Consider the following 15,429-nt stretch of genomic DNA (forward strand, 5'->3'; position numbering starts at 1 on the left):
GGCAATACCGCTGTAAGGGACTGCAGGATTTTCCTCAACACTTTCATATTACAGGTACCTATTTTGTTCATCCTAGATTATTCCTGTAGAAGACAAATGTGAATTACAGCAGATAGATACCTCATTATTTATGAGACAATCGTCGAACAAACGTCTCCTGGACAGATAGGGCTTGAATCCAAAATGGCACACTATTCCCTACACTACTTTGGACCAGAGTCCTATATAGTGCCCTACATTTGACCAGAAGCCTATGGGCACTTTTACTCTGTATAGGGAATAGGGTGCCATTTCAGCCAGGGTCAGAGGTATTAAATATACAGCCTATTGTGCATTTGATTTGGTTTAAGTGGTTCGACATCACGCCCTCCTTATTTGACATCATCAAGTAAATCTGGTTATTACAAAATGAGGAGTGCTGACTGACTGGCTGGCTGACTGGAAATCAGACTGAACTCCGTTCAAAACCTGGTCTCCTATTCATCAAGCTTGTCAGAGTAGGAGTGCTGATCTAGGATCAGGGTCTCTATTCATTCATTATGATTGAAAAGGCTACACTGATCCTACATCAGCCCTACTACTCTGAGACACTTTGTGAATACAGGGCCTGGTCCTGGGAGGGATAACATCTTAGAGTAGAGAAACAACCGAGGGGAGAGAGGAGAGAGAGAGAGCAAGGGACGGTCAGGAATGACAATGAATCTCATACTTAGTAGTCAGTCTATCTGGACATTCCTGGTTCATCCGCTAGAACAGAACGGTGCAGCAGAGAGAGACATCAAATAGAAAACATTCTTCTTATTTAAGTAAAAAGGAGAAGAAATCAAAGGAGAAGAAGATCAAAAGGGAAATGAAGGGCTCCAAGAAAATTGACATCAACTTATAGCTACCAGGCTATTAGCTTCACGGCTGCTAACGACTAACGCCTGCCTGGCTTTGCTCAGAGCATTCTTCCATCTACCAGTTCCCTGGAAGCAGAGAACCACAGAATTAGAATGATCATTCTAATTCAAAAGGATAATTCTTATTCTATGCAGAGAACAACTCCCCCTCCAACAGTGACTGAACTACTGACGGACTCCCTCCCTCCTTGACAAAGTGCCTTCGAGTGCAACTCCTTTCAGAGAAATTTAATTATTTCTTTAGGAGCTTTCTATTGAAACAGACAGTACTATTCTGCCTGCCACCAACTATCTCTAGTACTGTCTTAATACAGTGTAAATAACAGGTTATTATTAACATAATTACAGAAAACATTATTATTCTAAGAGCGTACTGGACAGAGCACAAATCATGTGTTTTTAACAGGTAAATTAAGAATGTGCGTGGAAATAAACATAACAGACAAAATACGACTCTTCTTTGAACTTAGGTTTCAAAATAATATTTAACTAGTATGTACCTTCACATTATGAATCCCTATATGATAAATACTTGGATGAGTGGAGCCAAAAACAGCTCACACAGAGATTGCACTGCACTCATTTGTATGTTTTCTTCAACACAAAGTGCTGCTGGGTTGAGCCGAACTCGGGAAGATAGATAACGAGGATAGGAACATAAGGGTGAATCCTAAATTCCACTTTAGATAAATGTTCACTTCCACTTAAGTCAAATGGTCTCCAATTGACATCAATGCATGATTAGTGAAAATTCGACTGAAGTGGAAGGTAGGAGTCACCCCATCAAGTGGTCTTGTAGGGATATGTGGGCCTCCACTGGGCCGTACTCCTGTGGCTGCTGTGGGGCCCAGTCACATCTCGTATTCATCCGCTGCTCTGCTGGGTCTAGGTCCAGGAGACTGCAGCCTAGCAACCACCAGCAGCAGCAGGGCAGCCAGAGGTTCCTAAAATGTTCCTAGAATAATCATTCTAGAATCTGTACGGTCAGTCTGCAGCGATGCCTTTCTCTCGGAGTTCCTCGGTCACTCTCACCAGGTAAGTGGGGTCTGGGTATCCAAAGCTGTCAGGAGAAATGAACAGAAAACCCTCAGCAGGTCAGAGAGTTGTTGTAATCACAGGAACAGCTAGAGTTCCTTCTAGGAGCAAATGCACGACAATAATCACAATTTAACCCCCAACCACATGCTCAAAACATGGATAGCTTTCTATTGATATAAACTGAAAAACATATTTCTGTTACATCTCATAAGAACAAACTAAAGCCATGTGATTATTTTTGACTTCCATGCAAGCAGTCATCAATAGCTTTTTTCACAAAAATGTAAACATGACTTGTCACATCTCACAAACATACTTAAATCTCCAATAGCCTTCAGTAAAGACATCTGTTTCCATACCAGTGTGGTCCGCCCCATAAGGAGGTCTTGTGGTGGATGTCGTTCCAGGTGATGACATTATGCATTCCTGTGGTCATGGAGGTCCCTATGGTGAAGATGAGGCGCTGTTCGAAGGCCCGGCGAAGCAGGCCCAGGACCCGGTTCCCCTCTGGGCTGTCTGGGAGGTAAGCCACGCGGTCCGTCCCAGGGTACCTCACCCCCGGGTTAGGGTGCTCCGGCTGCAGGATCCAGGCATAATTCAGAGGAATGTTAGAAAAGAACATGTACAATTATATCCACAGAAATGAAGTAAAGTGGTATAGACATTCAATAACATTACTTCATGGACTGTATTTTATTTAACTAGGCAAGTCAGTTGAGAACAAATCCTTATTTACAATGACGGCCTACACCGGACAACGCTGGGCCAATGGGACTCCCAATCACAGCTGGTTGTGATACAGCCTGGATATAAACCATTAAAAGATCCAAGCTGGGATTTGTAAACATGGCTGTGAACATGGCCACAAATAAAAATACTAAAAAGAGATGGTTAGCAATGTAAATTATGTGTCAGATGTAGGAAAACCCCGAAAGGGTAATGGGCTAGACCAAAAACCCAGAAAGGGTAATGGGCTAGACCAAAAACCCAGAAAGGGTAATGGGCTAGACCAAAAACCCAGAAAGGGTAATGGGCTAGACCAAAAACCCAGAAAAGGTAATGGGCTAGACCAAAAACCCAGAAAAGGTAATGGGCTAGACCAAAAACCCAGTAAAGGTAATGGGCTAGACCAAAACCCAGTAAAGGTAATGGGCTTAGTAAAGGTAATGGGCTAGTTCCCATTTCTATACCCTTCCATGCGTCTTTAGTACACACACACACACACACACACACACACACACCGCCTGTAAACCAGGTGGGAAGCTGTAGATGATGCAGATACACCCATAACCCTCGTGTCCTGGCAACTCCAGATCTGGGTCCCTCTCCACCATCATACACCCGGTAGGCGGCTGGTTCCCTATGAGCTGGCCGTACACCTGACGACACACAGGACACGCTCTCTTCACCTTGAAGGCCTGGTCTAGACACAACCGGCAGAATGCGTGGCCGCACCTGGGGGGGTCAAAGAGAAAGAACACTTTTACTTATAGTTTTGAAAACATTACGTAGCATCAATAGCAGTGAAGGCTGACACATTTCATGGTTTGGAAAAACCTTGAGAATTACTGAACACAAAAGTTTAAAATGTAGCTAGCTATACCTCTCCAGTGTGGTCCTCTCCACCATGTCGCCCATGCAGATGGAACATGAGGTGTAGTCGTCTGCCTCACTGTGGGATTGGTTATGAGAGGAGGCCATCATACTGCAGCTGACCTCCATGTTGTCCTTCTTCCTCTGTCCGGATTCGTTGTGGGACGTGGAGTTGGAGAGGACCACACAGGCCTCTTCCTCCGCAGGCTTCTTATATCTCTGTTGCTGCCTCTGAGAGCGTCTGGGCTGGGGAGGCTGAGGTGGTAGCAGGCTCCCCTCTCCATCCCCCTCCAGGACCCCCACCCCAACGCAGGGCAGCAGGGACCTCTTCCGTTTAGGACCCCCATCCTGTTTGCTCATCTCTTTGCGGGCGCAGCGGCATAAGTCTATGAAGGCCTTGCGGGTCTCGTTGGAGATGGGTCCTTCCTCCATCATCCCGGGTCCTCCCCCAGAACGGGATCCCTCTATGGGACGTAGCCGCACTGCGCAGCAGCCTCCCCGCTCACCTCGGCGGATGATGCCGGCGCTCAAGCCCTGCTTGTCCTGAAAGTCTATGAGCCAGGGCTGGCCGGCGGCAGCCAGGTAGTCCCACACCGCCTGGGACACCAGCACCTCGTCACTACCCTGCCCCCCGCGCACACTCATCTCATCCGATGAAACTGCATAGGGAATTACGAGAGAAACCATTAGACACATATTCAAGCCTAACATAAAAGGAAAATGTCATGCTAAACTTACTGCACCGGAGGAAAATGTACAGGAAATAGAGAGACTAACATTTCAAATAATGCAGTGAACGTAATTGTTAACATTTGCATGATAAACAATGTTAGAGAATCCCCTGGCGAGTGTGTTGTGGGACTAAGTTCCAGCAAGCAGTGTTGCCATGTTCACTGCAAATTGTCCTACTTTGATAACAATGTTGAGGGTGAAAATGTATTGTTCGCGGGTTTTTGGGCTAAATTGCACCTCGGGCACCACGGCATTTCTCTTAAAAATAAATAAATACATCTTATATTTGATTTTCTTCAAACTAACCATCCTTTGCCTTGACAGATTTTTGCACACTAGGCATTCTCTCAACCAGCTTCACCTGGAATACTTTTCCAACAGTGTTGAAGGACTTCCCACATATGCTGAGCACTTTTTTCGCTGCTTTTCCGTCACTCTGCGGTCCAACTCATCCCAAACCATCTCAATTGGGTTGAGGTCGGGTGACTGAAGGCAACGTCATCGGACACAGCACTCTATCACTCTCCTGGAGGTATGTTGGGTAATTGTCCTGATGAAAAACAAAATGACAGTCCCACTAAGCCCAAACCAGATGGGATGGCGTGTCGCTGCAGAATGCTGTGATAGTCATGCTGGTTAATTGTACCTTGAATTATCGGTGGGAACCACACATGCAGAGATCATCTGTTCACCTACTCTGCGTCTCACAAAGACAACAGTTGGAACCAAAAATCTCACATTTGGACTTATCAGACCAAAGGACAGATTTCCACCTGTCTAATGTTCATTGCACATGTTTCTTGGCCCAAGCAAGTCTTCTTATTGCGGTCCCTCCAGGATTCTGCTATACTGCAATCGCATAATTCAATGCAAAAATCAACCAATCAGTGCATATTATGCAGGAGCTCACAATTTTGACCAATCCCCGCACTTTTAGAGCATAAAAGGGTCCAATCAAAAGCGGGTTAGTAATTTTGACCAATTACTGCATGGTTACCGTGGAAAAAGGCCCAATTCAACCACAAGTTTTTTCCCCCTGGCCTGTCAGCGTGCGAAGAAGATGGGTGATTGTTGATGGCTGACAGGCAGTACAACGACCAGAAATCAATCTCATTTGCCAACAAAAATAACAGTTAAAGACCAATTTCCAAATGTTTTACATGGAAGTGGGGGGAAATTGTATTGCATTCCGTGCAATGTTGTGCTGAAACACAAGAGAAAGTCGACAATCAACAGTCACTTGGAATCAGCAAAGCGTATGGAAATGTCAGAACAGTTCCCACAGCAGCGGCAGATCACCATGACTGACGTGGTAGCAGGGAAGACTGCGGCAAGCACTGAAAGAATCAAGGTGAGTGACGTTTTACTCAAACTCCGCTGACCTTGGCTTTAGTAGGGTGGTCGGCACTCTGCTCTCCCCAGTCTAACCTTGGCTTTAGTAGGGTGGTCGGCACTCTGCTCTCCCCAGTCTAACCTTGGCTTTAGTAGGGTGGTCGGCACTCTGCTCTCCCCAGTCTAACCTTGGCTTTAGTAGGGTGGTCAGCACTCTGCTCTCCCCAGTCTAACCTTGGCTTTAGTAGGGTGGTCACACTCCTCTCCCCAGTCTAACCTTGGCTTTAGTAGGGTGGTCAGCACTCTGCTCTCCCCAGTCTAACCTTGGCTTTAGTAGTGTGGTCGGCACTCTGCTCTCCCCAGTCTAACCTTGGCTTTAGTAGGGTGGTCAGCACTCTGCTCTCCCCAGTCTAACCTTGGCTTTAGTAGTGTGGTCGGCACTCTGCTCTCCCCAGTCTAACCTTGGCTTTAGTAGGGTGGTCGGCACTCTGCTAACCTCCCCAGTCTAACCTTGGCTTTAGTAGGGTGGTGGTCAGCACTCTGCTCTCCCCAGTCTAACCTTGGCTTTAGTAGGGGTCAGCACTCTGCTCTCCCCAGTCTAACCTTGGCTGGTCGGCACTCTGCTCTCCCCAGTCTAACCTTGGCTTTAGTAGTAGGTGGTCAGCACTCTGCTCTCCCCAGTCTCTTGGCTTTAGTAGTGTGGTCTCCCTGCTCTCCCCAGTCTAACCTTGGCTTTAGTAGGGTGGTCGGCACTCTGCTCTCCCCAGTCTAACCTTGGCTTTAGTAGGGTGGTCGGCACTCTGCTCTCCCCAGTCTGTCTACGGAGAGCACGCCTCAAAGCACTGAGTGCAATTTGTCAGCTTTTCCATTTAAAACTCTGTAAAAATTAATACGGATCACAAAAACACAATCTTTCTGTTTTTTTATTTTTTATTTTTTAGAAATGGTAATATTGTTTAAAAAGTACCTGGTAGCCATCCCTGGATACAACCACCTACAGGAAAAGTACTTGGGAGAGGTCTACCTGAAGGTGAAGGAAGAACTCAAGCAACATTTTGCAGGGAAGCCAGTGACAGTCATCATTGATGAAACTCCAGATGTAGAACATCGTCATCGCACCACTTGAAAAGGATACCTCGGGATAATTGTTGCCTACCTCGCAGAGACAGTATTTCTGGAGCAGTGCAACCATTCAACAGTTTCCATGGCGGTGGGGAAATGTCTACAAGACTACAATATCTCCAATGAGGACGTCATTGTCTTTGACACAGACAATGCTGCGTACATGAAGATAACCTACAAAGCTGCACTGCAGTCATTGTTCCCCTACTCTCTGCACATAACACACTTGGCTCACAACATTAATCTGATAGGGAGTGCTTTCTGCAAAGCTTTTGATCAGCTGAACGCATTCATGCTAAGTTCACATATATTTTACCAGTCAGGGGCATGCAAAACAAGTTCTCAGCAGTGCCGTTTGGCCTCTACAGTGGGTTCATAGAGATGGAAATACAGGTATGATTTAAATCTACATACCTTCTACATTTGCTTAAATCATTGTCATTTATATCATTGTAATTATGCAGAAAAAGGTGACCTACATTTTTTGTAAGCCGCGATGTCATTTCACATGGAGGATAAGTAATATTTCTTATGGTCCTCTTTTTTTATTTCTTGTCATTCACAGGTGTGTGGCCGAGGTGCCCCAACAGTCTGTAGAGAAACGCCATGAGATGCTACAAAACCAAGAGCTGGTTCAGTCGCTGCAGATTCAACTGAACATCATGACAGACAAGTATAAAGTCATCCTGCAGCTTCTCAACATCTTTCAGAGCAGACATCCCGTGAAAACAAAGATCTTTCACTATTTAGAGGACTTGCAGATGTACATTGTGGCCAACAAATAACTACAGTTATGAGGCTTGTTCACACTACTTTGATGCAGTTGACGACTTGCCCTTTGCTGTTGAGGCATACAGCAATGCAGAGGACAAAATGACGAAGTACATGTCAGACGGTCAGCCTGCCATGGAGTTCCCCCAAGAAGTTAGGGTGTTTGATCCATGTCACATTGTGTTTATGGATGACAGTGCCCAGCTACAAGGCTATTCCAGGCTTCAGTAGGGTACCGAGAGATGAACTGGGTGCCTACTTGACCAATGAAGGACCAGCAACAATGAGAGCCACAGTGAGTGGGGTGGTGGATTTGGATATCTTCTGGGATGCATTTCAAGAGAGACTTCCTGTGCTGAGCACCCTGGCCAAATGCTACAAGGATGCAGTCTCAAACTCAGCTGATGCTGAGCGAAGCAACAGTATCTACAAGCTTGAGTTGTCCAGCCGTAGGCAATCAACCTCTTAACAACCTACGAGCCTTGGGTCTTCATGTACCACAACTAACGACTCCGCAGTGGAGCAATTGATATGGAGGAGGATAGGGAGGATGAAATGAATGATTACATTGAGATATAGGCCTAGATGAGCTTAGCCCTTGGTCATCCCTCACCTCTCGTTATGTTCAGAAAAAGAAACAGCCCAAAAGATCACTTTGTCTCTATTTTCACAGAAGATGAACTTGAGATATGTCTTAATTTCAGATTGGACCCTAGGTGTTTCTTTTATCCTAGTTTATGATTTTTTAGTACCTCCAGATTATGGGGGCAATCCCCCATAAAGACATATTAAATCTCAAGTTCATGTCAAATTCAAGTTATGTTGGAACTCTAAGCTAGCTTCCACCCCTTTTTTTCCTTCAGAAAAATAGCTGTTTTTCAGTATTTTGGGGCGCAGAAATCACAAAACAATGTTGTGAAATCCTGGAGGGACTGTTAGTGTCCTTTAGTAGTGGTTTCTTTGCAGTAATTCAATATGTGGGAACTCGTTCAACACTGGAAAAGCACTCCAGGTGAAGCTGGTTGAGAGAATGCCAATAGGGTGCAAAGCTGACATCAAGGGTAGCTACTTTGAAGAATCTAAAATATATTTTGATTTGTTTCACACTTTTTTGGTTACTACATGATTCCATGTGTTATTTCATAGTTTTGATGTCTTCACTATTATTCTACAAAGAAAATGTGAAAATAGTAATAAATGAAAAACCTTGAATGAGTAGGTGTGTCCAAACTTTTGACTGGTACTGTATGTATGTGGATATATATTTATTTCACTGTGACCTGCTGCTGACTACAAGGCAGTGAGCAGACTGAGTGAGTGGTGGAGAGCCAAAAGGATGTGTTGAGAGCGTGCTGCAGCAGGGGCAGCTGAGTCAGAGACAGAGCAGCATGCACACACATAATGACAACTTTCTACCAATTGTAGGTAGGCTATTTAGATCGGTTATTATGGAGACACTCTTTCCATAAAACATATTAACGCGACATAACTGATATAATGGTGACAAAGCATTGGAAAAGGACTTCAGGCGCACTAGAGCACTATAGATTAATTCGCTCAGAGGTGGTTTAATGTAAACTGCATTCTAATGTTGACTTTTCTTATGGATAACCGCATCAAGCGAAGGGTTTTACTCATGCTCAGTTCTAGGGTCTGGAGCGCTGCGAGGTGGAAATTTGAAATGGAAGTTATGGAACTCCCTCGTGTGCTTGTGTTATGGGGGGTACAATGTGTTAAAGGTCCACAATGAAAAATTACATTAAAATGTGGAGAATGATGGGCTACATCTGCATCTGTTGGCCATCAAGTAGACTATTCATTTCTACATGTCATTGCAGGTTACTGTTGCCTACCATTTGATACAATAAATATGTTGAAATTACTATCACTAGAGTCATTGCAAATCAATTTGTGCCACTTGTGTAGCTGGCAAACAGATTTAATAAATAGCCTGTAACTCAGTTTGTTGTTGTAGCCTTGTGTTATTATGCATTTATTCATGGACATATTTTGTTATTTGGTCACAGCAAATGTATCATTCTTCACATTGTGGATTTTTCCCTGAAATTAGATGTTGGCCTATCAGGGGCTATAGGCCACCTGCATCTAGCTCAGTAAACCATGGCAAAGTTGAATTGGAATTATTAACCCAGATTTTAGTCAGAAGCCTGTGTCTATTGAAATAAGTCAATCTCACAAACATGCCATTTATAATGGTTTCTGGTCTCAAAATCTGGCACAATTGCCAGAAAATAAACTAACATTTGCTTTTTGAAGTGCTTCTTGCACAGAGATTGAGATCCTCTGTCCAAGTTGCATCACTCGAACTCGCTTGCGGGATTTATCTATAGTTATTCACATGCGCAAACCGGATTTATTTACAATTATAAACTGGGTGGTTTGAGCCCTGAATGCTGATTGGTTGAAAGCCATGGTATATCAGATGTGTACCACGGAAAAGACAAAAAGGTACTTTTTACTGTTCTAATTATGTTGGATAACAGTTTATAATAGCAATAAGGCACCTCAGGGGTTTGTGATATATGACCAATATACCACAGCTGAGGGACATGTTCCTTAGACGTGGTATATTGGTCCTACTGTATACCACACCTCCTGTGGCGTTATGGCTTAATCATAGCAGTCAAAACAAGTTAAATCGACATCCATCGATGGAATGTTTTTATTTAAACTAGGCAAGTCAGTTAAGAACAAATTCTTATTTACAATGACGGCCTACCCTGGCCAAACCCGGACGACTTTGGGCCAATGGGACTCCCAATCACGGCCAGTTGTGATACAGCCTGGAATCGAACCATGGTCTGTAGTGACACCTCTAGCACTGAGATGCAGTGCCTTACATTGCAGCGCCACTCAGGAGAGTTTAATAAGGGTGATTTATCTTCACACTTGCAACATTTTTAAACTCGCAATAATTATTATTTATGGAAAACCTCATTTTGCTTCTTAGCCTACGTCATTAAAAATTACGTTGATATTCCTTCTTAATTCACTCGATAACATTATGGAAAAAAAGGTTTACTGGATAAATGTGGGTTTTTAGCAGTCATCAGGCTAGGAATTTTAGCTAGACCTGGCAACCCTGCCAGCATGTTGTTTACACTGAGTGTACAAAACATTAGGAACATGCTCTTTCCATGACAGACTGACCAGGTTAAAACGATTGTCACCTGTTAAATCCATTTCAATCATTGTAGATGAAGGGGAGGAGACATGTTCTAGAAAGATTGTTAAGCCTTTAGACATGGATTGTGTATGTGTGTTTTTCAGAGGGTGAATGGGCAGCTCGGCTTTTCACGGTCAACAGTTTGTATCAAAAATGGTCCAGCACCTGTGGAACGCTTTCGAGACCTTGTAGAGTCCTTGCTCGGACAAATTGAGGCTGTTCTGAGGGCAAAAGTTGTTCCTAATGGAAGATGCTCATAGTTAACCCTGTACTGCTCAGACAGGACCGCTGCACGCTCCTGCAAGGGCATACATACATGGCTCTGAGCCTGACAGTGCATGGAATGTGTGTACACGAAGTTGTAGTTGTTGTTTAACTTGGCTTTGTTTGGTCTGATGAAACAAAAATACAACTGTTTGGCCATAATGAACATCGTCATGTTTGGAGGAAAAACGGGGAGGCTTGCAAGCTGAAGAACACCATCCCGACCGTGAAGTACAGGGGTGGCAGCATCATGTTGTGGGGGTGCTTTGCTGCAGGACGGACTGGTGCACTTCACAAAATAGATGGCTTCATGAGGGAGGAAAATTATGTGGATATGTTGAAGCAACATCTCAAGACATCAGTCAGGAAGTTGAAGCTTTGTGCCAAATGGGTCTTGCAAATGGACAACGGACCCAAGCATACTTCCAAAGTTGTGGCAAAATGCCTTAAGGACAACAATGTCAAGGTATGGGGGTGGCCATCACAAAGCCCTGACCTCAATCCTATAGAAAATTTGTTGGCAGAACTGAAAAAGCTTGTGTGAGCAAGGAGGCCTACAATCCTGACTCGGGTACACCAGCTCTGTCAGAAGGAATGGGCCAAAATTCACCCAACTTATTGTGGGAAGCTTGTGGAAGGCTACCCAAAAGTTTGACCCAAGTTAAACAATTTAAAGGCAATGCTACCAAATACTAATCGAGTGTATGTAAACGTCTAACCCACTGGGAATGTGATGAAAGAAATAAAAGCTGAAATAATTCACTCTACTATTATTCAGACATTTCACATTCTTAAAATAAAGTGGTGATCCTAACTGACCTGACAGGGAATTTTTACTAGGATTAAATGTCAGGAATTGTGAAAAACTGAGTTTAACTGTATTTGGCTAAGATGTATGTAAACTTCCGACTTCAACTGTATGCATAGTAGATACAGTCCTTGTTATGAAGTATTTCTGTGTAACAGCTTACGGTTTAGTGCTGCAGTGTATTATCACATAAAGTCTTTCATATTGTGCTATTGGGAGTTCTAGGCCGTGACATGATTCAAGCTCATTCATGTCTTTTCACTATTCTGCTCCATCCATTGTAACCTGTATGTGAATATTCCTAATTCCTTTCAGAACCATCCCCATGTAAATCTTCTATGTGCGAACACATATTCCCTGGGTGTCAACTCTCAAACTGCTTTATTCTCCTCTAACTGGGGGCGGTGTCGGTGAGTCACAACCCAGTAAAATACGTAGAGCCGGGTTGCTCTCTTTCAAACAGTCTCATCTTCTCATTTCATCCAATCCCAATGTAATCTGTGACCTGTACTAGTGTGTTGGAAAAGTGCACAGGAGACACACGGAGGACAGAGAGACCGTTTCATACATCCCCCTCATAATCAACAGTGGCTTGTGTTCAAGGCAAGCCACTCATCAATAGAAAACATGTCAAGTGAAATACTGAACTTAATAGCCAACATCAGAAACATCATTAAATGGGATCAGTGAGTTTGGCGACTCTCATATTCTAAATGACTTCAACTTCAGTTCATTAAACTTTAAAATGGAAATCATATAATTGACTCCCGCCCCCCTACTCTTTACCCAAATCGGAGCCATAACAGTGCACCAATGCAATGCAGTGTGAGTTTACTACCCTACCACAACAATCGTGACATGATGACAAAGTAACGAGATATGAGAACCCCACTCATAGCCTATATGCAGCTTCCAATCAGTGTGCATATATGGACTGTTAGAGCAAGAATTTAACATGCAGCCAAGTCAAAACGTTGAATTGTCCTCGGAACTGTTAAGTGATGTAATCACTTATTTCTGCTGGTACACTGATGCTATTTCGGCCTATGCTGCGTGGAGAAGGGTTGATTTGCAGCACGCAATTCGGGGAGTTCCTGCACGTGGGAATTCCTGCATCTGTAGGAAAACCCTCTAAACTTCTATTGGTCCATTTTTAAGCTAGGACAGAAAGGAGGTGGGGCGCTCCATTACAGTAGGTACCATAAAGTTGAATCACGACCGCCGAAAAACCCCACAGAAGAAGGGCCGAGGGCGACAACGGTAGACGGTGTCCTTCACCCCCGCTTGGCGGTCACTAACTAGCATGCATGTTAGTTCACTGTGTAGCCACACCTCTTGCCTCGTGTGTACCGGTCGGAGTGGCTAGCAAGAGGTGGGGGTCTGTCCGGCACTGTTTTCCCGCAGTTCTGTTAATGAAGGTGAGTGCAGGTGTTCGGCAGGCGGGTGCGAAGGTCACTGTCTACCAGTGTCGCCCCGCCTCCCGTTGGCTAGTAAGAGGTCCGGTACATAGCAGCCAGAAGGTGGGTTGCGAAAAACTCAGATAATACCACAGACAGAAGGGGAAATCCAGACACATCACAGGGGGCAATAAAGCTGAAGCATCAGTTTAGAATGTGCTCACTACCAATACAGGGCATTAAGTTATAAAGACGTGTTGCTTAAGTTTTTTAAATGGCATTGTTAGGAGTGCAAGGTCGAATTGAGTTTGGGAACATATGCACTTCAAAGGAGGCGTTCCCTAACGGAAATATGCAAATACATGCTACAATGCGCCAATAGGATCTCGCTAACTCCTGCTTAGCCTTGCCCACCTCCTTGCTTGATCTGCCCACTATGCTTCATTGCTCCCACTATAAAAACGACACAAATTAACTATCTTGCATTAGTTATAAATATCTTTGATAATACTTTTATTTCCCTTTTGACACTATTGGTTTTGCATGAGAAAATGAGAGCCAGCGCCAAATGATTCGCCAAAGCAAGGTTCATGCACTGCTAGACAACAGACCTGTTAAAATACCGCTAATCGCAAACCGTTACAAAGTAACAACTGTGTAGCTAACATGTTTGTTTCCATATGGAACGCGTGTGTTTAGTGTCAGTGGTCGCAGCACACCTCAAAGCTACAACAGGCTGGCAAACAGTAGTTATCGCGACACTGCTGAAAGGAACGTATCCGCTCTTCTGAAATGCAGACTGAGTAAACAAAGGAAACTGCGCCTACCTCAATCCGATCCTCTGTCCATCAACACGTTTAGCTGTTAGCAATATTTTACCTCTGACAGTCGTATGAAACAAGTGTAAATAAATATGATTTATTAGATGGTTACCTTGCGATCCCATATATTCCCTTCAATCGAGAAAATATCCCCCTGTTGAACACAGAGAAAAACTGAAGTAGTAAACATTGACACACGTCAGATTACATTCGCTTACTTTAGAAATCAGCAGCGAGGAACCAAACGATTCTGTTCAAATTCCTAAATGGCACGTCCATAATCATTTTACTAAAGAGAATGCGGCGTGGGGTAAATTGTCTCACCTTTTGCCGTAGCTGTCAGATGAGTTTTAGAGATTATGGAACTAGCTACACCATCTTCCATTGGACGAGGCCTGAAAATCGTGTACTGCGGTGGATATGTCGATAAGTATTTTGTAGTCAAGACATACTTGATATCCACTCTAAGCTATCCGTAACGTTAGCTAACAATTCATCCGAGTCCCCTTCTCGCTCGCTACTGGAGTTTGTCTTGCTATTTCCACGTCCTTGAGACAGACTACTACAACATCAACCCCCACTTACACACTAGGCTACGATTCCACGTTAGCTGTTTCATTCGGCTTGTGACAGCTGCGTACTCAAGACAAATACTTACAGAAATTGTTTGCACTTTCAACCATGTTTTAGCCTTTAAAGTCCATGGCCGTGTTTGAGAGGATTATGTCCATGATGCATTGTGGGTAAATGGTGAACGATTGACTGATCTACAAATAATAATGAGTAGTTTTTTTTATGAAGCAAGGTTATTTGTAGACCAGTCAGTCGGTAGTCTTCTGCAATGTCGGTCCAGCTCAATGTCTGACAGTTTAATGACGAGACAATCATAAGCAGGAAGTTCGTCATAAGAACCCTCTGTGACGGGTAAAAAACATTTAGGCAAGGATGTGATCGGACTGAATCATTTTCTTGAGCAATTCAGGGAAATCCACAGAGACACTTCTAAGCACACATAATGTATCTGTAGCACATGCATTACCTGAGTGAAACGCCCTATTTAACTATGTAGGATTGGGCAAGTCAATGGAGTGGAATTCTCTCTCTCTCTCTCTCTCACACACACACACACACACACACACACACACACACACACACACACACACACACACCACACACACACACACACACACACACACACACACACACACACACAAACACAGGTACACCATGCCATTAGGTCTTCCTCGCAATTCAATATTGTAAGTCCCTCAAGCAACTCTGGGGCACAGGCACCTATCCCACTCTAGCCTCAACCAGGCTTTCACCTCAACTTCGGGATGAAACAACGTGAGCGAGGCCTGAAAGCCGAGGCTGATCCCACTAACAATAATGTAGAATATGAAGGAGGGCAGCTAGTCCCGAAGTGGCGATGCTTTACATTGTGTAAAGCATAGCCATTCAT

General features: G+C 44.1%; 1 protein-coding gene across 4 annotated transcripts; it reads right to left on the reverse strand.

Annotated features, from left to right (window-relative positions):
• Positions 1-1,115: 1,115 nt before the first annotated feature.
• LOC112232714 (probable E3 ubiquitin-protein ligase DTX3) lies at positions 1,116-14,844 on the reverse strand. Of its 4 annotated transcripts, XM_042299689.1 has the most exons (7): positions 14,626-14,844; positions 14,292-14,376; positions 14,080-14,121; positions 3,544-4,192; positions 3,182-3,395; positions 2,300-2,517; positions 1,116-1,962 (listed from the first exon to the last, which is right to left on the reverse strand). In XM_042299689.1, exons 3-7 carry the CDS (start codon positions 14,090-14,092, stop codon positions 1,887-1,889), a joined length of 1,170 nt encoding a protein of 389 aa, XP_042155623.1. In that variant the 5' UTR covers positions 14,093-14,121; positions 14,292-14,376; positions 14,626-14,844; the 3' UTR covers positions 1,116-1,886. The 4 variants fall into 4 exon arrangements, with proteins under 4 accessions (XP_042155623.1, XP_042155624.1, XP_042155622.1 ...); XM_042299690.1 differs by lacking the exon at positions 14,292-14,376; XM_042299688.1 differs by having other exon boundaries at positions 14,292-14,844.
• Positions 14,845-15,429: the final 585 nt, after the last annotated feature.

Source organism: Oncorhynchus tshawytscha, linkage group LG16, assembly GCF_018296145.1.
Source record: "Oncorhynchus tshawytscha isolate Ot180627B linkage group LG16, Otsh_v2.0, whole genome shotgun sequence".
NCBI classification, from domain to species: domain Eukaryota; kingdom Metazoa; phylum Chordata; class Actinopteri; order Salmoniformes; family Salmonidae; genus Oncorhynchus; species Oncorhynchus tshawytscha.

Excerpts from the sequence above, each read along its gene's own strand:
- LOC112232714 (XM_042299687.1), bottom strand. The coding sequence starts at position 14,650 with ATGGTTGAAAGTGCAAACAATTTCT. Across the intron at positions 3,396-3,543 it reads GAGAGGACCACACTGGAGAG|GTGCGGCCACGCATTCTGCC; the intron begins GTATAGCTAGCT and ends TGACCCCCCCAG. Across the intron at positions 2,518-3,181 it reads TCCCACCTGGTTTACAGGCG|CCGGAGCACCCTAACCCGGG; the intron begins GTGTGTGTGTGT and ends TGGATCCTGCAG.